Source organism: Nicrophorus vespilloides, unplaced genomic scaffold (genome assembly GCF_001412225.1).
Source record: "Nicrophorus vespilloides isolate i.1.1-1 unplaced genomic scaffold, Nicve_v1.0, whole genome shotgun sequence".
Taxonomy (NCBI): domain Eukaryota; kingdom Metazoa; phylum Arthropoda; class Insecta; order Coleoptera; family Silphidae; genus Nicrophorus; species Nicrophorus vespilloides.
Window position 1 is genome coordinate 17,147 of NW_017097637.1, and position 24,186 is coordinate 41,332.

The following is a 24,186-nucleotide window of genomic DNA, read 5'->3' on the forward strand; positions in this document are numbered from 1 at the left end:
CTCTATTAAGAAAAACAGCAGCTCCCAGAAGAAAGACGAACAATTATATTAATCTAGAATGGAAGGAGAATAAAAGGAGCACAAAGATAAGGTTGTAGCTGTTTTGGTTTGTCCGCAAATTAACTACAAACTTTATGTAATTACATATCCATATGTGTTCGATGACATGAGTTGACTTTACGTTCTTGTGTTTGCATGTGCGGACTGTGTGAAATATATCGATATAGATGATCTGCATGGAATACGATCGCGTTTGATTCTATTTTGTTTGTAGGCCCGATAAATCAAAGACGTCTGACGTCAGCTGCCAATTAAGATTGGTTTAGTGCACTTGACTGAGAGTTAGTCGAGTCGATCAAGAAGTGAAGTAAGTAAGTGAGTAAGTGGGTGTGCTTCGACACGTTAAACAGAAGCAAGCAATCCAAATATCAAGCGAAGGTCACATTTGCGATTCGGCAAATCACGAACATGTCTTCCTTCTTCTAATGCGATTCAATCATCGTCGTCGTGGCATAAATAAGAGTGGCGCCTGCTCTTGCCGGAATCCTCTTCTACATGGAGGATTCTCTCTTTTGCTCGTAGGTTGAAGCCGTGGCCGGTCGGCCGAGGATGGAAGGTGAGTCGACAACAATCTTTTCCAATCTACTCACATTTAATTATGTGTACACGGCCTCCGACACAGTTTTAATTATCTCGCTCTTCTACTCCTCTTCATCCTCATCCACCTTCGCTCAATCTATTATTCTTCTCAATCTATTTATCTTCTCTCTCTCTTTCTTCATCGCTCTGCTGGAATAAATAAATTGGCGATCGTTATCGTCGAACAATCCAGAAATTACACCGAAAACCATTCAATCGCCGATTAATTATCCTTGTCCCAACAACAATTACACCAATTAATCCCCATTGAGATTGTTCAGAAATAACAACAACAACAACAATCACCACCACCAACCTACCAACAACCATCTGCATCGAATTTTTTCCCACGAATTTTCAAGAGGGGAAATACGCAATTGCAAACTTCTTCCTTCCTTCCTTCCTTCTTTCCTCCTTCATTTGCTTGTTACCCCAAAGGCGCTCGAGCACTCTCACTTGGGGTGCTTTATACTCCATCATTCGGTAAGTCCGAAAGCATTTGCAATCCAAAAGAGGGACTCTTTGTTTACTCTGCAAACCTTCTGAGCACAAAGACCAAGTTAATTACCATATGTACCCCCTTCGATTTCGAACTACCGCTTCATACATATATATATATATTATTTTTTTTGCTTCATTATTATTATATCACGTTCACGTCTCGCCACTTCCACATAAAGACTTCCTATGAATGTAGTAAGTAAATAAAAAATGCAGGGTTTCGCTCTTTCCTATTTGCTTTAAATAAACGAACAGATTATTAATAACATCTTTCTCTCTGTCTCTTTCACCATAGATAGCATAAAATTAGGAGTGCTCGACAAATCTTCGATCTAAATTAATAATTCATATATTGAATGTGTATGTGTGTGTGTGTGTTGTGCATAAGAGAAATAAATGCGAGTCTCTAACGGCCCCAATTAATAATCAATCGAGCCGTTCTCATCGCGTCGCATCAAATGTAAATTGGATCCCCATATAAATTATATGATGATCATGATGATTCCGCTTACTTTTGCAATATTCTGTGGGTGTTGACGCAATTTGTTTTTGACTCGTGCTCCCATCATATCGTGTGATGTTTATTTATTTATTTATTTAATTGGTCAATTTCTGATCTGCATCTTACGTTTCGTATTATTTGATTTAAATTAGTAATAGAATCAATTTTTTCTCTCCCTCCGATTGTTGTTGCAGTAGGTTAATTAGTATTAGATAAAATTCTGTATGAATTGAAACAAGACCTGTGAATTGATTACGAGGAGAGCAGAAGCATTGGAGTATGCGTGAAGAGGATTCGAAACTGCTTGACGAATGGAATAGATGGATGGATGGACCATATATTCGCGGCGTGGGATTTGATCGTTTTATAAAAGAGAGTCATACCATGGTAGATTATACTAGCAGAAGAGGAGAACGAGAGACGACAACAACAACAGACACGAGCTGCGCTCCTCCAACCGCGGAAAACGAAACTCCGACCGTCTACACACCAGGAGACCATGAGTTCGAGGACCGACCGACCGATCCATCCTCGTGCGCCACGCTTCATCCACCTGTTGCTGCTCCGTGCAGCTTCTCCGCCTCCGCAACCTGTACACGTGAGAGCGCGAGCTGTGTCTTCTTCATCGAAGCATCGACTTCTTTACCGGGCATCAGCAGCAACAGCAGCAGTCAGCAACCAACACAAGAGAAAAAGAGAAGAGGAACAACGACCGACCGGTTCGATTGCTCTGCGGGTCAACAGAATCACGAGTGGCTCCAGTTGTTGCGTTCGCTGCGTGGCCGCCCGCGGCTCCCACAATCTCAAACGCGATATTTACACTTCAATCTCATTTACACTTCTAATTAGGATCAATAAAATCACTCTCTCTCTACTTCCCATTCCCTCTTGCTGCCTCTTCTACCAAGAAAACTCAACGAAACACTCAAACGCATACGATTTCTGCAAAGTAAAGTAAAACTGAAATGCATTCCACGTTCGAAAGACGCAAATGAATTAACAAACGAATCGTTCAATTAGGAAGATTAAAACAATCCAATTAGCTACTGAATTGTTGTTGCAGTTTCCTAATTACTTATGATTACAGTGTACACTTATATAAAATACGTTACAATTTTCGATAATGGTCAAATTGTCCACTCGATCATGTGCTTTTGGATCTTTAACATCCTTTTTCCTTGTTGTTTGGTGTTGTAAAGTGAAAATGGGATTTCGTGTCGACATTGAGAAATTTTATCGATCCTGACGGCGGGTGGTTCTACAGCATAAATGGTGTAAACATTTGTACAAATTTGGAGGCGTGTATTCGCAAACAACTAGGGTGCTAAACGGCGTCCCATTGACCGGCGGTCAGTGCAACACAATGATGAAAGAACCTTACGACGTTGCTGCCGCTGCTGCTTCTTGCTTTTAGAGCGCATCTTCGAAGATCTCTTCGACTTTGGTCAGCTGTCTCAACTTCTGAACTCCCCCATCTCCACCGCCAACGCCACCTTTGCTCTTTTCCACATCGCAGGGTTCGGAAGGGATCTCTCTTCGTCTCCTTCTTTTCACCCCCATTGTGACCTTTTCTAAAGAGACGTCTTATCCCGAAGAATAAAGGACGAAGGCACGCGCGCTCTCCTCACACACACACATACACACACAAGAATCAGGAACATATGTCTCCGATTCCTTTTGTGTTCGAAACGCAACGAATGTTATTTACGTTTATCCAATTTGCTCTCTCTGCCCATTGAAATCGCACAAAGAATTAAACGCCGAAGGAACGAACGAACGCACGAAAGAAGAAACAAGCAATAAAAAAATACACACACACACACGACGAAGTGAAATGAAATTAAATGAAACTGGTCCCCCCGATTAAAATTTTTATGGCTGAAATCTCGCGATCCTAATTGATAATAAACTCCGGCGAAAACATTGTTATGATCGCGAATGGCAACTTCAATTACCAGTTTTCTTCTCTCTTGAGTGCGTTTTTTTTTTCTTTACTTCTTTTCATACTTCTTTAATTAATCACGTCCGTAATTACGGTAAAAGCCATTACCTTTGCGCGCATACTGAAAAGAATCATATTCAAGGGAAATAAGAATAAATAAATAAAGACCGAGAATAGACGCAATAATTATTATTATAATATATAAATTGAGCAATTTTACGCATCGTAAAAATTATGCCGTAAAAAGATCAAGAAGAAGAAGAAGAAGATGGTGGTGGTGGTGGATGAGGAAGCTTTTCTCTTCTCTTTTCATTCGCTGTTTTTTATTCGGCGAATCTCCGGTACTACAGCTGGCCAATTTATTTTTATACATGTAAGAAGCATTTTTTTCCTTCCTTCTTTCTTTCTTGTTCTTCATTTTGTAAACATAACGTTAATAAACTTAACGTGGGTTTAATAATGACGTCTCATTATTGTCGGCAATTACCTAATTTCGATTCAAGTCGAAAATTTAAAAAAAAGAAAAACTTTTCGACATAAATCAATTTTAATTAAAAAAAGAAATAATAATAAACCATTATTAACTTTAATGAAGAATTCGGTTATTTTGCAAATTGAATATTTTGAATACATGCAAAGCGCTTGAAACATTCATTTATGAAATAACACTAATCGTGTTGTCGAGAAGACAACAATTTATTGATCTACATAAAATACCATTAATTAAATTGATTAGTTTAAATTAGATTCTTTTTGAATCAACAACATTAATTAAGTTAAAGTAGGTTTACTAATGTTGCCTCATTATTAACTAATTTTCTTAAAGCCAAACTTTTCCTCTACAAGTCTTATACACAATTGTATAAATAGATAAATTCAGGTGCGAATCAAATCATTGTCATTTCGAGGAGAAACAAAACAAAAAAGTACGAAGAGATGAGAAGGACGAACGAGTGTGGAATTTACGATATTGGGGAGCCGGCGAAGTCCCCAATTTTTATGCACTTAATAAACCCTACTTGTTATTATTGTTATGAATGTTCTTCGGCGGAGAGGCAATAAATTGTATGGTCCGAACGGTCGAAGAGGTACAGTCCACACGCCACCGCACCACCAATTCTTTCTTTCTTCATCTTTACCAAAAGACAAACGAAGAATCTCCGCGCATCGCATAACTCTTTCTCTCTGTTTCTTTTTGCTTACGATGGCTGCAAGGAAGGAAAGAAGGACGAACACAAATCCTCCACTTTATGACGCAATTTTTTTATGCCCGAATAAAACGTAATTGATTTAAGAGAAGAAGAAACGTAAACGAAGCATAAAAATCGCCCGATCAATTAAATATAATTTACTCTGTTGTTGTTTTATAGCTTTCTGATAACTATTACTTTCTTAAGGAGCAACTTATTAATCGTCGCTCAATCTTGATGGCGTGGTTCGTTGCAGTAAGCCAAGTGATATTAGCTAAGTACTAACTAATATCTTTGGGACGCAACAGGTTACGTAATGAAGCACGAACGGGCGAATTTGTCATGGATCGGAGGTATCTGTTTAACAGATCGTTTTGCTCTAGATTAGGAGAGCCATTATTACAGCAATTTATTTATTATAAGATACATATAATACTTCGGATATGTATGTTTTTTTTTTTTTGTATCTCCGGTCCAATTTCAATTTTTAATCGATTTTATCTAAGAAAAATTTCATAAAAGAAATTCCTTAATGGCATTTCGGTTATGAAAGTCCGCGCGCGCGATTGGGATCTCGGAAACTGGACTACTACTACTAGTACTACCGGACGCAACAGATTTATCGAAGTCGATGATCTTCGAGAGAGAAAGAGAGAAAAATATCTGGATGATCTTTAACTATGATTTCCCGCGCGATCTAAAAATTCGTTGAGGATGTGGAAGGTGATGGAAAGGTGCACAAGAGGACGAAAGAATGGGGCACGTGGATCCGAGGAGGGCGAGCGAAATCTTATTATGAAACCATTGTGCCGCAATCTCTCCACCCATATAAAAAGAAGAGAGGAAGAAGGAAGAAAAAAAAAACGTTACATAACCAAATTTCGATTCTTCCACCCTCCGCCGAGAAGACGAAAAAAATAAATATCATAATACAGATATATATATATAAAAAAAAAAATAAATATCATAATACAGATATATATATATATATAAAAAAAAAAGGAAACGTGAAAGAAACGAGCGTACAAAAGACGCACGTTTCTTGGCGCCGTTAAATCGCTGCAGTTGGCCGCGAGCAGATAGCAATTGTTTTGAGGATCACGTAATCAGGCTGCTACCTCGTTCGATGCAATTCGAATCTATTTATCCCATTTTGTTTTTCCTTTGCCTTCGGCGACCGTTCGATTTCAATATTCGATATTTGCGCCTCGTCATCGAGGGTGGCGCTAATTACGAAACAATACAATACGATTTCTTCTGATCTCTGTCCCGCTCTGTTATCCGTCAGATCGATACCGTTAGCAGCAAACCAAATCCGCATCGTTTCTCCTTCCTTCCTTCCTTCACGTCGATCTTAATTCCATCCAGAAGATCCATCCGACAACAATCGCAGGACAACAACCTCTCTCTTTCACTCTTTCTATCTTCCTCTAGTTGTATAGGTGGATTGTCTCTTCTCGCATCAATCCATCCGTATTCACTTTCGTCTTCTTCGCCGAGCCGAGGGGTGACTTACTACAACACCACTACCAGCTGATCTCACGTGCTCACTCTCGCAAACGCACACACAAAACCCCCAAGACGACAGCTGATCCTTCCACATATAAAGACTACCGTCTCTCTCTCTCTCTCTCCTTCTTCGTTTCTCTTCTCTACATCAATAATAATAATACCCTCTTAGTTTCGATTAAGCGAAAGTTATTTGGATCACAATACGTTCGTAATCCGGTACCAATTTGAAATGCTTTTCGGACGCGATCCACAACAGCCGCAAATTTAAAACTATTGCAAAGCATTGCGTAGATTTTCTTTTCACAATTTTTTTAATTAACTCCATGATTAATTTCGAAATGCCATTTATGATTTTTTTGAGTCTTACAATTATTTAAATTTATTTAATAAGAAAAAAAAACAATGCTTGAAATATGATGCATATCTTAGAAAATTGTAATTTACATGAATTACTTAAGAATTATTTGAAATGAGCAAATTACGATAATCGGTTATGAAAAGAGAGATATTTCAGTTATTTATAAATCTATAATATTATGTAGTAAGTGTCATCATCAAATATATCGAAGTTGGACAATAAACATACAATCTTGTAATACAATTTACAGAATGAGGTTTTCGCGTATAGTGTTGTAGTAGTAGTAGTAGTAATAGTAGTTGAGGAGAGATATGATCTGCGACTATGAATATATTTTTAATTTAATGTTTCAATCGCGATGATTTAAACGGCAGAATATTAAATGAGAATTATTGCGAGCTCTAAAAGAAATTTATGACTCAATCAAACGACGCGATACGAATCTTCTCCTACGTTTGTTTGCCTCTCTCATCCATAACTTTACACACACACTTATGCACTCTTCTCTAAAACCGGAGGAAATTATAATTAGTCGAAACAAAACGTATTCATTACAAAAAAAAAGAAGGTAAATAATAAAATGATGAAATTTATAATGATCGTTTCCTGTTCGTCATATTTCAAATTCCTCGTAAATATTTCATACATTTTTGTTGTTGTTGCTCGATTTATTTCTTTTCTGTAATGTAAGAAACGAATCTTAAAACTGATTGATCGCATCAGTTTGTAACATTGGGACATTTATTATGCACGTATTCGAATTTGAGCTACGAGAAATACGACACTTATCGCCGGATAATTCTCTCCGCACTCTACGAACCGGGCATTAATTATCGGCTATTAAATAACGCGACAAAACAAACGTCAAAGAGAAGAGGAAGAGAAAAAGACGTGGGATGTTCAACTTAGCTGTGAATGGAATACGCAGTCAATGAATCGATTACTTAAATACATTTTAAAAGATTTAATAACATCTCAAGACTCAATCTACTACATGACTTATATTTTCGTAATAGTTGCTTTCTCAATCGCTTTGCTAATTCTAATTACAGAATTATTAATATCTATATATAATTATATATTAATTTCACAATTTAACGAATCTCTCGGACCATTAAACTCAAAATTTGTAATCCCATGGACCATGATGTTTTTCGCTATAGTTGCGAGTATAAATATGGAATCATACATACACTTCTTTTTACATTGGATCTTTTATAAACATGCTACTTAAGAAACAAATGCAACAAAAAAAGTAGAATCGTAGAATCAGAATCCAATAAAAACAAATATTGCAAATACATTCAAATTACTCTTCCGTCCACCGAATGTAAAAACTAGTTCGTTTCTCGTACGGCCGTTAAATATTTACCAATTGTTATTGAATGTTAATTAAGAATGGAAACAATTAGAGGTGTGTGATTGGTTCTATTTAAATTCATTAAGGTCGCATTGTTCACGGTGATTGATTAAGATATTGGCGCGACTTTTAATTAAAATCCGAAACGAAATCACTACCGTCGCTGCTTCTGGTAACAGTAACCACCACCACCAGCAACAGAATAAATATATATACATTCACACACACACAAGTAGACATAATAACTACACCCAGCAGCGCATTTCGACACTGATTGTGCTCTAAATACCAGCAATTCTTCAAAGGAAAAATATAGAAGAGAGAAGGAAAGAAAAAAAAATAAGCGGACACACAGTAACACCGGACAACACACGGACCGCAACGCTCACGTAGAGAGACACAAAAGTCGTACACAACAATTTGAGGCAACAACGACGGACGAACCACTTTAATGTTAATGATCATTAGCGTTTATGAAATTCGGCTTTTAATTATGCAACAATATCTTAAAGAAACGCTAATTAAACGCCTATATGAGTCTTATTCAGCAGTCTTATTCAAGACATAAAATATATATAAATGTGAGTTATGAATTTTAATAATTTAGTTTATAAAATTGAAATTTTAATATTTCTTAATATATTTATCGGTTTTCTACTTATTTGTTTTAATTTTCAATGAATTCATAACGATAATATTTTGATTATTAATTATTTTTCTAAAGACTAATACGATGTTTGATTCTATTTCAAATTTGCAATTATTTGTGTGCTCCCAACTAAATTGACTCTAATTGGAAATCAATGTTTGTTAGTTATGTTTATTTCAAGTCTACAAATATTCAATTAATTGTAAAAATAAATAACAATTGTTTCATTGTTCAATTGTTTACCTTTACTATATAACTAAAATAAAAACTTTTAAAGTTTATAGAAAAATGAAATTTGTGTAATATTAGTATTTTCATTATGTGATGTATATATTTTTGTTAATTCTTATGTTGTTAATGTTTATTGCAGGGTTGGTTTTTGGTGGGCGAGAATGTGAGAGAGATTGCGAAGGATGAGGACGAGGAAGGACTTTGATGAAGAGAAGAAGGAAGAACGTTACGTGTCCGTCCATCGATGCTCTGTGGTGGTGTTGCGTGTGTGTGTGTGTTATGTGAAGAGTGCGAGTGCGAGCGAGTGAGTGAGTGTGCGTTTAGGTATTGGTGGGGGGCAATTGTGGTGGTGTGAGAGAGTCGAGTTTGGGAGTTCGGGTGGTGTGTCCTGACTGTGGAGGCAGAACTCCTCCTGTGGCAGAGCGAATCACCGCCACTCTGGCCCACCTCCACCTCCACCTCAACATCACAATCCGTAGCGCAGTCGGTTTAGTCACAATCGGGCGATCGTTCGCTCGACACGTGTTTGCCCAAACAACAAAAAGAAACTCCACTCCACACTCACTACCTTCTACTACTACTACTACTATTCACTCACTCACTCACCACCACCACCAATATACCTTTAGTACGATTATCATCGCTGCTGTCGCAACAACTATTACCACTATCATCTTCTACTCTGCACATCCAACACCATCAGAGTATCCTAGTGAAGAAGTGTTAAGCGCGTTGATCCGTCGCCCAACAACAATAACAGCAACAGTAGCAACAACAATAACAAATCAAAATTTGAAAATAAAATAGTGCTCGTTTACGAAAAGAGACTTTCAGTGATAAACCAACAAGAGCAGCAGTAGCAGTTTCTACGTAAAAATAAATTGCAGAGGTACAACGACCAAGTGCAGTTCGGAATAATACACATATGCGTACAGTGCGTGAAAGCAAAAGAAATAAATAATAAGCAGATAAAAAGTGTTCACTCGAGGAAAGTGGTGTTACAAATTTTTTTTTGTCATTCTCCCATTTGAATCCATCACATATACAAGAAACGACGACGAAGACGACAACGGGAACGACGAACGCATCGGAACAAACGAAGAAGGTAAGGTGTCACCGCTGCTATAGATGATGCATTGCATGTTCGATAGATTAGATTAGAGATGTGCGTCGAGTTGAGGGCACACACAATGCACATTATACCATTACACACACCAACATTTATCGCGAAGTGCCTTTGGCAAAATGGAGTCAACGCCACGATGCGGTTTATAAGTTTCGCGGGCACATGTCTTATTCATTCTTATTCACCTACTAATACTACTCAACAACAACAACAACAACAACCTCTGCAACACTTTAACACGAAGACTGCTTCTTCTCCTACTTCGAATACCTAAAAAGACAAAAAGTAAGTTAATTTGATCAATATCAGCATAGTAAAAACAATCGAATTGGAATCAATTGCAAAACTCATTCATTCATATACATATGTATGTTATATATATGGTGAGCAAAAGAAACGAATACCACATTTTAATTACATCTACTAGCTTTATCGTCAAACACATTTGCTTAAAATTATTGTATCATCACATCAACTAAATTAACTAAATGTTATTGAGTTACTTAAATTTAATAAGCGAGCGACGTTATCGAACGCACGCAATTTTATCGTACAACATGCGAACCACCACCACCACATTACAATTAAAACAAGCGAAATTATTAATATTTACATCCGTAAACAATATAATTCCATTTCAATGCGAATGTTTGCATTCTTATATTAGATTAAGAAAATGCGTGTGTTTTCTGATAATCGTATTTGAGAGAGAGGCAGAAACCTTACACAAATACAATCAATGTATCAATTACTATTTTGGCTAAATCAAATTATTCTTTTATTTTGGTAATATAGTAATGTAAATCCAATTAGAATGTCTTGAAAATTTATATATAAAAATGTCTAGTAGACAGATCTACTAGAAAGAACAACCCGAGAAACTAATGAACCGAACCTATTAGATTTATTAAGGTTATTGCTTCACCCACGCACCTTTAATTGGTTTAATTTGAATTGCGAACCGAACGAATGCTTGATATTTAATCCTTCGCTTTAAATCACCATTATACCGTATCCATTTAGATTGTATAATTAAATTAGCTTAAACCTAATTTATACTTAATTGCACGTCCTTAAGATATGCAAAAACCGAACGCGAATGCGCTTCTAATTGGCAGGAATGGATATTATTAAAGTTTAAATAAAACCTGAATTACATTCGTAATATAATTTGCACCCGTTCAAATTGAAAGAAGAAGTAAAAAATATTAACAAATGTAAATAAATAAATAATCAATAACATTATATAAAAACCAATTAGTTTCAATGAATCTTACTTAGCATTTACAGTTGGTTTAAGTTGGCTAATCGTAATGCCTTCTACTGTTGACGATTATTGATGCGCGCAGTTAATAAACAATAAAATAATACAGAAAAGAATGGATAAATACTTGTGAGGAGGAAAGAACGGCGCAGACAATTTAAAATTAGAAAGAGTATCTAATGCGGCTGAGACTCGGTCTTAATTTAACTGATAAACATCGGAGATTCTCTAAACCGTAAAGTAAATGATGATGATGATGATTAAATTAAATCTTTGTCAATGATTAAGTATAAGGTAGAAGCGTAAAAATGAATCTCGCCGTTGTGTAATTATTCGTGAATGTTTGGTAGATAAAAAGATAATTATGTTGAATTTATGAATAATAAGGTACGAATTATGGGAGGCGAGGGCTTTAACATTCATAAATAATTAGATTAGTATTGGCTTATTAATTTGTTGCTAAATGTAAATTATATATTTTTTTTTTTTGGATAAAATTAATGTTTTAACACGTTTGCGAAGAATTTCATGTTCATTTTGTGTGTGTTTTCCTTTTTTACATTTACTTCTTCTATTTTCTCAATTAACGATTTGCTGCGCCGCGATCGGAATCGGCCGACGGGACAACACACAATCACAATAGTTTCGCTATATTCTTGTGATCGATCGATTACCGAGCGGCTCTTTTAATCCACTTAACCCCTTCGTGCGTGAACTCGTGATCACGAGAAGAAGAGGAGTACCTTATAATTAAAGAAAACAAAAAGTAGCAGCCGCAGCGGCTTTTGCTATCTATCTTTAATACGTGTCGTTCTCACTTGCTTCTTTATAATTCAATTGACTAGAGTCTTGTAGTAATTCAATTGCATTTAGTTAATTGATGAGAGAGAGGGGTTTGAGTCTGTCGGAAAAGGTGGCGAATCGTCTGCAACAATTGTTGCGCGTCGCAAAGGATGCGAAGAGATCGGAGTGGAGAAATGAATGAAAAGGCCATTAAAAACAGACAGCGGCGGCGGCGGCGACTACGACGACGACGGCGGAGACTCGGTAATAGCATGTATCGGGTGTCCATCAGTGACAGCAATTAAAGTCCCGCTAAACTTTCACACGTTATTACTATTTTGCGGTACTTCGAAGGGGGTCCTGACACAAACACAAAACACACACATACACTCATTCTTGTACATTAATTGCACCTACGAGAAGGAGTATGATGAAGAGTATAATAATAATTATAATAGTTTTGATGATTATCGTTTGAGCGTTGTTATATAAAAATCTTCATCTAATTGAATGTAATAAAAGAAAACTTTTTCGCCGCGGAAGAGAGTGGACGGACACCGAGAGGGCGAAAGAGTGAGAGAGAGAAGAAAATTTATGGTCCGATAAATGCTTAATGCACGTCCCACGCGAAATTATCATTTGCATAACACATTCGTGTTTTATCGCGCGCAAAATACACGCACAAAACGGTCGCGGTGCAAGCATGCAGAGAGAGAGAAATGCTAAAAAGCAAACATCGAACATATCATCACCACATCGGATGCTGCTGCTGCTGCTCTCTTGCTATAAATAAATGTAATAACAAAACATAATTATCATAAGAAATCGACGGATTTATCTGAAAGAGACGGACAGACAGTAGTATTTGTAACATTGAAAAGTGGAACGAGTGAAAATTTTGAAAAACGAAACGTCCAGATGATAAATTATACAATCTAGTTTCGAAAAAAAAAAGGAAAAAGCCGCGTAAAATATATACTGACATTTAAAATTAATATAAATATATATATAAAATACTTTCGTTCTTGGAACTTTGGACGTTTTCACGAAAGCGTAATGTATTGTGTGGTAATTTTCTAAATATCTAAACGCGACTTGCAATGTCGTTTATTACTTTGTGTTTGTTTCTTATATATTATTTCTTTGAAACTATTTAAAAAGTCTTTCATCACATATAAACTAAACGCACTATAAATTAAGTAATTAATGATTAACTTCAGGCTTCATTTCTTTTTTTTTTAAATTTTAAGTCAACCATTAAAGAGAGTAGAATTTAATTTAAATTGATTGTGATTTAGATATGATCATTATTATCGTATGGATTTTTATTTGATATTTGGCAATCGAAGTATTTCGGACCACCCGCGGTTTGGAATGCAATAATAACGAGATTGTCGGATACATTTGGAAATAAGCGATTCTGACCTAAAGGATGAGATGAGGCGAAGACGTACGCACACAGAGGGAGAGAGAGAGACAGCGATAAAAAATGTCTTTCTTCGATGATCATCAGGTGCATTCGCTAGTGGTAATAATAATGCTAATGTAACGTTTAGACCAGGTGTTTGTTAGATGAAGGAGTGGCCAATTAGACCAGTTCAAAGACAGATAGATAGAAGTATAGATATATGAGTGGAGATAGATAGAGAGAGAGAGAAAGAATGGAATAAGCGGTCCGTTCGTGGGAGGAATTTATTTCAAATGTTTTAATGGGGGAGAAGAGCTATTATCGAATCAATTGGGTTTGGATTGGATCGTAAGAGTGCCGGTTGTTCAATTAGTTTCGCGGCTGCACGGCGGATGGATTCTCGAGATCTTAAACTATACACATTTATTTAAGTCTATGTGAAAACGTTCAAAGAGATACATAGGGAGCGAGAGTGATGAGAAAGGGCAAATAATATGTATATATAGTTTTGTACTATTTTGCCTCTTAATGAGGGTCGGTTTTCGGTCGGGGCGCGGGTGTTCGGCGCGGTCACTTCTACTTCTTGTTGTTCTTCTTCTGTTTTCGGTATTTATTTGGTGGTCATTTGTGTGGGAGAGATCAGGCCGCATAACTTAGCAATTGACAGGACGATAAATTCGTCGGCGAAACGGGCCCAGGTCATTCTCTCTTTTTCTCTCTCTATCTCCGAGTCCATCCTTCGCGCACCGCTCGCAGCTAAATCAACAGCAACTACCAACAACCGCTGCAGGAGTAGTAGTAGCAGCAGCAGCAGCAGCAGGTTGAACGTGTGGTGTCTCCGAAAATGAGCCGCCAGAAGACAGCAGACGCCTACAAAAACGAGTCGCGTTGCAGCAGCAGCAGCATTACGTTTTACCGCGAAGAAGAACTGAAGATCGAAGAGCGAAGAAAGCGGGGAGGACGAAGAGTAGAAAACAAAACAGCAGAAGCAACAACAACGAAAAAACGAAGGAGAAGAAGAAGACTATGATGATGACGACGGCGACGTCGACGACAAAATAAAGTAAAACGAAAAAACAGGTAGAATGCGAGTTGTTGAGATGTCGGGTGCGCGCACGCTGAGGCAAAGAGAGCGAAGGAGTCGAAGGAGCGAGCGGTGATCTCGTCGAGGTCCTCCGCAGCATCCGAGATATGTTGCTTCTTGCTGAGCGAACGGTGGATGAGATGAGAAGAGAAGAGACAAAATTACGATGCGTTAGGAAATATATTTATATGGATGTGATATAGTGGCTTCTGTTCGGGAACTATAATTTATCGATTTGCTCATCCTTCTTCTCTCTTTACCTGCGAGATCCGCTCCACTCCATTTCGTGTTCTCCTCTCACCTAATTTATTGGGGTAGTCCCTGACAAATTCCTCTCTTTTTCTATCTCTCTCTCACTCTCTTCACTCTTCGCTCTTTTCTCCAACTCAACACACGCACACTTGTGTATATATATACATACATACACACCACGCAACTCCTTCTTCTCCAGACCGACGACCGACCGAACGAACGACCGACCGACCGACCGGGTCGTAATTATTCTCCGCGCCACCTGTTGCGCGCCTCCTCCTCGCCGCTCTTCACGAACCTGCGGCGCGCCGTCGAAATTGGGTCGCGTTTTTCACTTCGAAACTTTCTTCCACGAAACCGACCGACCAACCCGCGCGCAAACAATCAACAACAAACGACTTTAAATTATATCATGCAACAAATAATTACGTCCGAATAAACCGAAACGTGGGCGGCGTCAAACGAACGTGGAAAGAGATCAACGAAAAGAATGTGATTCATTTGTCGCATAATACGTCTAGGCGTGTTTTATTGTGATCGCGATTGGCTATAGTCCCAGAGTGCGATTTTTGGCTGACGCAAAGAACGCCGAAGATCCGCCGAGCAATCGTAATTAACTTACATTCTTACTCTAGTTTTGTCAAAACTTAAATTTGTGCTGCTAAAATCTAGGTTGAATTTGCCGCAATAACAATTACTATTATTCCATAATATTCATCGAAGATTCATTAGAATATTAAAAGTTTAATATTGCTCAAATCTATCTTAATAATATGAATTAATATATATATAATTTACAATTTCTTTTATCATATAAGCATACACTTGAACTTTACTTGTTTATTAGTTCGTTTTGCTTACATCGTACCAGATTAAGAAATGTTTAATGATTTGTTATTATAGACCTTCGTTTTCGGTTCTGATAGAATTTAAAAGTTTCTCAAATATATGTTGATTTTGCAAGGACAAATACGATTATCAACATTGTTACTCCAAATTACTATAAATGTTATCAATTGCTGTTGCAAGAAGCGCGCTTTCTAAATTGATCGTCATTATAATAGGGAATAACACGTCGTCGGTATGTTTACAAAGTCCGATAGTATTGTTGATGGTAGGGAGATACAGTTTGGATGTGTGTTGTTTTACATGAGGGGGATTTAGTGTTATTGTTGTTGATGTTACTGCTGCTGCTGCTGCTGTTGGGATTGAGCCATCATCGAGGATTAATTATAATGGTAGATTCGAGAAGTAGAGAGAGCAGCACGTCATCAATTAAGAAGTCGTACAACATCGTCTCTTTCACTCGCTCTGCCTCCTCCGTCTAGAGTTGTGTTTCGTATGTGACCTCACGCGCGCCAGGTCACAGATCTTTCGCTCTCCTGCGATGATAACACGAGATATAGGACCCAAAACGACGACTCTCGTCGTCATCTCTGTCGGAACATTGGAGCGCGCCTTTCTTTTTCATTTTCGTTCGTTCTTTTTGGATAGCTACATACGTACGTGTGTGCGTGCATCATTATCATCCGGTCGGTGACGCAAATGCGCGTTCCTACTCTTACATAATTGTCGGCGTCGCGACGCGTCGCGTGTACACCTGGCCGCGAGTGATTCTCAGCGTAGATGAAATGAAGTAAGGGAATAACTAGATACAGAGAGAGAGAGATGCGAGAGCATGCGGCGGCGGCGGCAAGAGCAGCAGACACTCGCTAGCCGGGACGTTAAATTTAGTGCAGACTCCGGTATAAATAGAGAGCGGGACCCCAAACTGACCGGCGACGGCTGAAAAATATCCATCAGCTGTTTCGGGCGCGATCCTCCTCTGCTTCCTAACTTATTGCAACTTAATTTCCCAGGAGATTTATGCGCCGTATAAATAAATAGGAAAGAACAAAAAAAAAACATAAAAGATGCGATCCCACTGTCTGTCTAACCGCCCGCTCGCCACCGCCGTCGCCTCAGATTTATAAGTACATTTATTTATTGGCGGCGGATTTGTGGGACGACAGCCCTGACCACGTGCCAACCTTGACACCAGCAGAAGAACCGATTGATGAACCGAATGTCAACATTATCTTATCCCTCGTTAATTCATCACCGGTGGATAAAAAGTATGTGCACGATGCATTTGAAAATGATGTATGTGTGTGTGTGTGCTTGTGCTGCTCGTGGTGCTCCCTTCTAATTATAGACTTTTCGAAAATATTCTAAAGACGCGCGTCCGTATTTCGAGCGGCGGCCGCGGGGGCGGCCTTGACCCGCTGCACCCTCTCTGCAACAGATCGTATCGATCCACCTCCACCTCGACCTAGACCACCCCCAACGACAACAACAACATCATCATCAGACCATTGCAACCTGTTGCATCACACTGCCTTCTACCCCAATTCACATCAGTGACCTATATTTTTGAAAGGGCGCTTCATTTATATTCGGGATGCACGCACGTCGATCTTTATTCGTCGACGATGATGATTATGATGAAGATGTGGACCTGTCGACAACTACCTGAATTTACAATAATAACCACTAATAGCACTAATTGATTGCTCACGATTCGGCGATAAATTATTATGCGTGCATTTCAACTATATAATACCTCGCTTATTTCTCGTCGCTCCATCACAAACAACCTTCTTTTTCTCACTTTCACGCTTCTTCTAAAAATTAAAAACTAAATTAATAATTAACTAAACTATAAATGATTACAATCGTAATTGCAAGAGCAATTTATTCACACACAGAGAAGATGTGATTTTGGTTGTGAAATGTATTCGAAAATCACTCCACATCATCATCGTATTATCTAGAGTTAATGTAAATATTTGAGCGACGATGCGCTCTCGTTTTGTTCTTACGTCGGGACGTTTTCTGCTGCTGCTGCTGCTGGTGGTTTGGAATGTGGCGTAAAAGGATGGTTGAAACGAGAAAAGAGGAGGCCTCTTTCTTATTTAATTTCTCGCGGGAATAAATTAGAGCCGAGCTAAGGTGCGTGTGTAAATAATAATTTAGTTATCGAGAAGAGTGAGAAAGAGAGGAGAAGGAAGAGGAGGAAGGATGTAGTCGGCCAGCTAGCTGCGAAGAGTGGCGAGAGGTGTGTGTTGTAAGATTGAATGTGTGTGTGTATGAGTGAGTGAGAGAGAGAAAGAGAGATCATATCTCTTTGCCTTAAATTAAAACCCGTTGCCGAGTTAGCAAGTGCTCGGTATGTAAATATGGGTATCTTATGTGCCCCATAAACGTAGCGACAGGTCATTAATTGGCACAGGGTGCAGTGGAATATGTAAACTGCCGCCACCGCCGCAGCCACCTAGATCACACATCCTTTTCTTATATTTTAGTCTATTTTCAATTCGCTTTCCTCTCTCTCTCTATATTCACATAAACTAATGCTAGTGCATTTTAGAAATAGAGACTCACTTTTTTCGTGTGTCGTCCGGACACACCGGTAATGTGTTAAAAAGGTACAGTGTTGATGAATTGTGGTCGTGGAAAAGGGAGAGAGAGGCCCATTTCTTACATACATATACACATATATAGATAGATAGTAATGAAGAGAGTGTGCGAGAAGGATCGGGTCGTTTGGACTCGAGACACACACACACCACACCTTGGTTCATGTTTCAATAAATATATGCATCTTATCTACGATATGTCACCGGTACGCCCACGCACCAATCGAACTCGTCGTTGCATACGGACAACACCGCACGGCGGCTGCGGCCGCTCTTCTCACACCAAGAGCTGAAAGAGAAGCAAAAGGAGGACAACAAAATTTTCCTCTTTTATTCTAGACAAGAAAAAGAGAAAAGGGAAAAACCGTCGACCTTAGTAGTAGCCTCAGTCAAAAAATTCGCTACGACAGAGAATAAATTCACCGGCGCATCCATTAAAAATCGCGCGATGCTCGTCTTCTCTCGCATCGGTGGCAAGCAGCAGCAAGTAACAACAGCATCAGCAAAGGCCGCAGCAGATTCGCCATTAAAAAGCGGGTTTCCAATGAATAATTAGCCGGTGATTAATTGGAATAGTGCCGATGCGAAATCCTTGACCGCGGCATCAATAAACATGTCATAAGCGCTAACTAATAGTCATTTAATTAAAACGCGTTTCAATTTAAATGGAATTAATAAAGCGAACCGGCAAACGAATCTTTTACTTGTATTTTCCTTTCCAATTACTACTACTTCTCCTCCTCCTCCATCTCCTCATCCGTATATTATCTATGCGATTGAATTAAAGAAAGCAACGATAGGAAGGGAAGTTTGATTTTGTGCGTGAAATGTGTACGGAATTGAAACGTTTCTCGGCGGCAAGTCCACATTTTCCGGTTGATCGGTATCGGCGGCGGCGGCGATGGCGATGACGACGACTGCAGCAGCAGCAGCTTATATTTATGTAGATGGCGGCGTTATCTATCTGCCTTCCATATACACGCGTATAATTCACGAAGATTTATCGTGCGCATAAAAAAATATAAGGTATCTAAAGAGCTCTGCTGCTGCCTATTTTAACCATTTTAGTTGGCTAAGCGGTGCCCATATCTGGTCAACGAAACGGCCGACTTCTGCGAATACTTTCCACCCGAGTATGTGTCTATCCTATCTATCGTATCTGAACCGTCGTCATCGTCGTCTCCGTCTCCTTTTGTTATTGTTGTTGTTGCTGTTAGTAGACTATTATTGTACCTTTCCTCCACAGCACACAGTACAGCACAGACACAGACACGACCGGTAGCGTGCATCCATCTATCTACAAAATGTTTATAATTCTTGTATAATTATCGTCGACCGTAATTGTCGGCCGCTAATGTCCCCATCTTACTCGTCTCATTTCGACTTATTTAGGCGCGCAAGTGCGCTTTACCGTACCCACGGGCTTTAATGATGATTGGACAGGTATTTTTATCGACTACTAATCAGATTTATTTTTATAAGAAACATCAACACCATTTTTTCCTCCTCCTCCTCCTCTTCCTCTTCCTCATCATCTTCATCGTCCAGCAGTAGCAACAGCAGCTCGATCATTCTCATCGAGTCTCCTCATCGCATCTATTACGACGTAGTAATTAGTTTAATTGCGAAACTCGGGGTGGTTGATTTTTGCTTTCGGTTTTAAATTGTTGATGGCACGAAGACAGCCACAGCCACCGTTGCAGGTGCTCCTGCTGCCGATGAGGCTGAAACTACTGCCGCTTCTGCTGCTGCTGCCGCTGCTGCTACTAAGTAAACTCTCGGACCTCTATAATTACCGTAGGGGAATAACGAGCAGGCGAGCAATTTGCGCGCAACGAAGGCAGGAGAAGCCTCCGAAAAAAAGCATCCAATTTCTGCGAATTCTAACAATGGACATTAATACCGCACGACCACATCCAGCTAATGAGAACGAGTGCTATTGGTTTAATGATGAGCACCTCAAGTAAATATCAATAAACTGTATGCAACAACAACAACCAAAACACACACACACAGCCGGTTTTCGAATTGGAATGAATTTAATTTTGAGCTGCAACGCCACTAATCGATTCGATAAGAGTAATTGCGAGTTTATTACACACACACACATACACGTATTGGGTAGACGGAGAGAGGCTGGAGATAATTACGATCTCTCCACTTGCCGCCGTCGTTTTCGTCTTCTTATTCTTCTACCTACTACACCCACCGGTCAGTGCCGGATCGAGACGTAATTGCCTCAGTACCATCGCTTCCCATCCCGTGCATCTACAACATCAGAGCTCCTCGACAGAGATAATAATGCGTGCTGTTTCTGCTATACACATGCATATACATACACTACCTACCACCTATACCTCTATATGAAGAACCATGCAACCAACTCACACATGCATATCCTCGGGAAACAGTAATTAAATCGTTACCATGTAATTACAGTTTGCTGCTGCTGCTGCTGCCGCCGCAATCGCTCGTATTACTCATACACTGACTGAGCTCTTTTAGGTGAACCCACATTTCGAAAAATTATGATCACTCTTTAATCGAAATCCATAATAAAAGTATTTATTGTTAATCATCTACAACATATTTAAACATTTTAATCATTACTCTTCAAAATAGATTCCAGTGGTTTCGAAACGTAACGTTCCGATGTAAAGTGGATTTATAACTAAAACATGCGTACGACATTAAAGCCTATCGCGGTCTATCTGCTACCGTCGTATCGTAGCTTAATATGCTGTGTTACCATTTGTAGAACCAAATGATCTTTCCTTAAAATGCTCCTTACAGCAACGTGAGTTGTAACTAAGTAACTTGTCAAGTATCGTGTTGCATGTACAATTTACTACTGGAATTACTTTATATATATGATAAGACGTAACGGGTGGAGGGTGGTAGAGGTCGGTCGGTCGGCAGAGTACAGCGCGTATTGCGGATGGTCCTAAATTATTGGCATCCGCAGTATTATAAAATGCGGCCAACCAGCCAGTAAACCCCATAATAAAACTGGCGTCGGTCCGGATCCCTGCGGCAATGCGATTCTGCACCGCCCCCGCCGCAATGCGCACCGCCAACAAAACATCATTCCAATTTCTTCTTTTTTCGATTATTATTGTCATAATAATAATTATTATTATTATTATTGTCGCGTAAATGGTGTGTGTGAGGGCCATTCATATTTCATAACGAGGTCACTTGGATCAGGTGTATTCGCGTTTTTTGTGGACCCGCGGGGCTTTGACTCCTATACACACACATTCATACGCACACTCGGCGTGAGAGAGGAAGGAGTGGCGAGCGGTTCTTTCTTGTATTTTTTTTTGCTCATGTTTTCTCATGCCATTCCATTCCGAGAAATCTCTTATATTTATATATATATTTGTGTATGTGTTATGCGTATTTATGATATTGGGTTATTAACGTTTTTGGTTTTTCTTTTCGTTTTGCAGATCGAGGAGATAGACGGTGTGGTGCGTTGAAGAAGAAGAAGAAGGTGGTGAACCGACGGAAGGGTCCGCGGCCCTCAGCCGCCACGCGCTAATGACGATGGCCGAGAGTGCGGTCGAACCTTCTTCTGGCAACGAGAACAACAATCATCACCTGTTTGCAAACCACAACCGACCAGCGGGGAAGCAGAGGAAGCGCAAGCGTCTTAGTCAAGTGCTGGACAAGCTGACGGGGGTCGCCGCTGCTGCACCACCACTACCGACCCTCTCACACAACATCCACAACAGCATCAACAATAATAATAATAATAACAACATAGTGGCACCGCAACACATCATCATCAACAAGATCAGCAGCTGCAGCAGTAGCAACATCAGCATCAACAACAACAACAACGATAACAAGGAAGAGGATGGACGCGCCCTGAAGACGCCTAAACACATGTCGGAGGTGTTCCAGTACGAAAAGGATCGCTACCAGCAGCAAAGCGAGGAGGACGAAGATGTGTTCAGTCCGGCGAGCAGCGGAAAATCTCCGCACAGCTCGAGCGATTCGCCGAGGATAAGTTTTAGTCCGTTGAGGCTGAAGGAGGACGAGGCGAGTTCAAGTCCGCCGCTGCCGAAACCGTGCCTCTGTTATCACTGCGTCACCGGGGTCGGACACCATCCTCCGTCGGTGCACCCATACGACAGATTCTTCCCCGCCAGTCCCATTTCGCCGCTGACGCCATCCTCGACGGCGCCTCCACCGTACAGCTTCGAACGTTACCTCCACTCCAAGTACCTGCCCGACATCTTTCGCCGGAGGAGTCATTCCGATTCAGATCTGCCGCTCTGGTTCGAGAACAATAACAACAATCATGGAGGTGGTGTTGGTAGCAGCAAGGTTAAGGTGCCATTGGTCGCGTGGCCACATCCCTTGGGAGGTATCTCGTCGGGGAAGATAGATCCGGACGCACTACCTAGCCAAGAGTCGCCGCTGGACCTCTCGATGAAAGGACGTCGACGAGGTGCTGGGACAGGAAGTGGTGGAGGAGCAGGAAGCGGCGGCGGCGGAGGCGGTGGCAACAACAGCAACATGCTCGTAATGGGAGGGTTGCCACCTCTTCAGCTGCTGCCGCACGGCTTCGTTCCGCCTCGCGGCGTCAGCGTGCCCGTCGTCAAGGGAGATGTCGCCTCACCAACGACGAAGGAATCTGTAGCATCTCGCTACAATCTGGAGGTATCTCCGGTCGTCGAGGAGATGCCACCCGGTTCGGACGTGGCCTACGTATGTCCTGTGTGCGGGCAAATGTTCAGCTTGCACGATCGCCTCGCGAAGCACATGGCCTCGCGCCACAAGAGCCGTCAGAACGCTGGGGACTCCACGGCCAAGGCCTACCTCTGCGAGGTGTGCAAGAGATCATTCGCTCGCAGCGACATGCTCACTAGGCACATGAGGCTGCACACGGGCGTCAAACCGTACACGTGTCGCGTTTGCGGTCAGGTCTTCTCCAGGTCCGATCATCTGTCCACACATCAGCGTACCCACACCGGTGAGAAACCCTACAAATGTCCGCAGTGCCCTTACGCCGCCTGTCGTCGCGACATGATCACCAGGCACATGAGGACGCACGCTAGGTATGAACCAGACCATCACAACACGCCCACCATCAAAACGGAACAGCAGCAACACAACTGATCATCATCATCATCATCATAAACATCAACATCATCGTAATTAATCATCGATGTATACAAGAATTTGCGATTTGAACAAAAGACTCTATACACATACAACACACACACACGCACATCTCACGCAAACGCAAAGATCTCATATCATTCCAGCGGTCAAGAAATCGCGAACATGTGCCAAAAAACAAAAACATATGAAACGAATCTCTCCAAGTTAAATTACATTAACAACAACTGATCGCAAATCACATCCACCAAACAGAATACACATACACAAACAGAAAGATATTTACATTGAAAAATCTAGTTTTTGACAATATATACAATGAATCTGCGATGAAATTTGGATGCATCTCGAAAATGGATCTACTACGTAACATAAACACACACACACATTCACAAGAAAAAACGTAAGCGAACAAATCTGAATGTAATAATTATTAAATGACACGATGCTGTGATATTTTAAGAAAGAATTTAAACGAAGGAAAAATACGTTTTATTATTATTATTATAACTTATTATTAATATGTTTTAATTGAATTGTTTTTTTTTGTTGAATCACGCGCTCTCTCTCTCTCTCTTATATACATACATACGTTATATGTTATGATGTATAAATCTTTCTACTTCCGCCAGTTATTACTTATTTTGTTTATTTTTAAATTTGCCAACATTACACTGTACATATAAATTAATTATTACGTTATTTGTTTCCCAATGTATATAGTAGTACTATACATTATTTTCCGACACGTGCCACCACAGAACGATATTAGTTTCTCCTCTCCATCTTTTTAC

The 24,186-nt window shown here is 39.9% G+C and overlaps 1 protein-coding gene across 1 annotated transcript; it reads left to right on the plus strand.

The window, feature by feature from the left end:
- The first annotated feature begins 369 nt into the window (after positions 1 to 369).
- Positions 370 to 24,076, plus strand: LOC108560611 (early growth response protein 4). Its single transcript, XM_017918236.1, has 3 exons — positions 370 to 616; positions 9,024 to 9,989; positions 21,712 to 24,076. Exon 3 carries the CDS (start codon positions 21,803 to 21,805, stop codon positions 23,387 to 23,389), a length of 1,587 nt encoding a protein of 528 aa, XP_017773725.1. The 5' UTR covers positions 370 to 616; positions 9,024 to 9,989; positions 21,712 to 21,802; the 3' UTR covers positions 23,390 to 24,076.
- Positions 24,077 to 24,186: the final 110 nt, after the last annotated feature.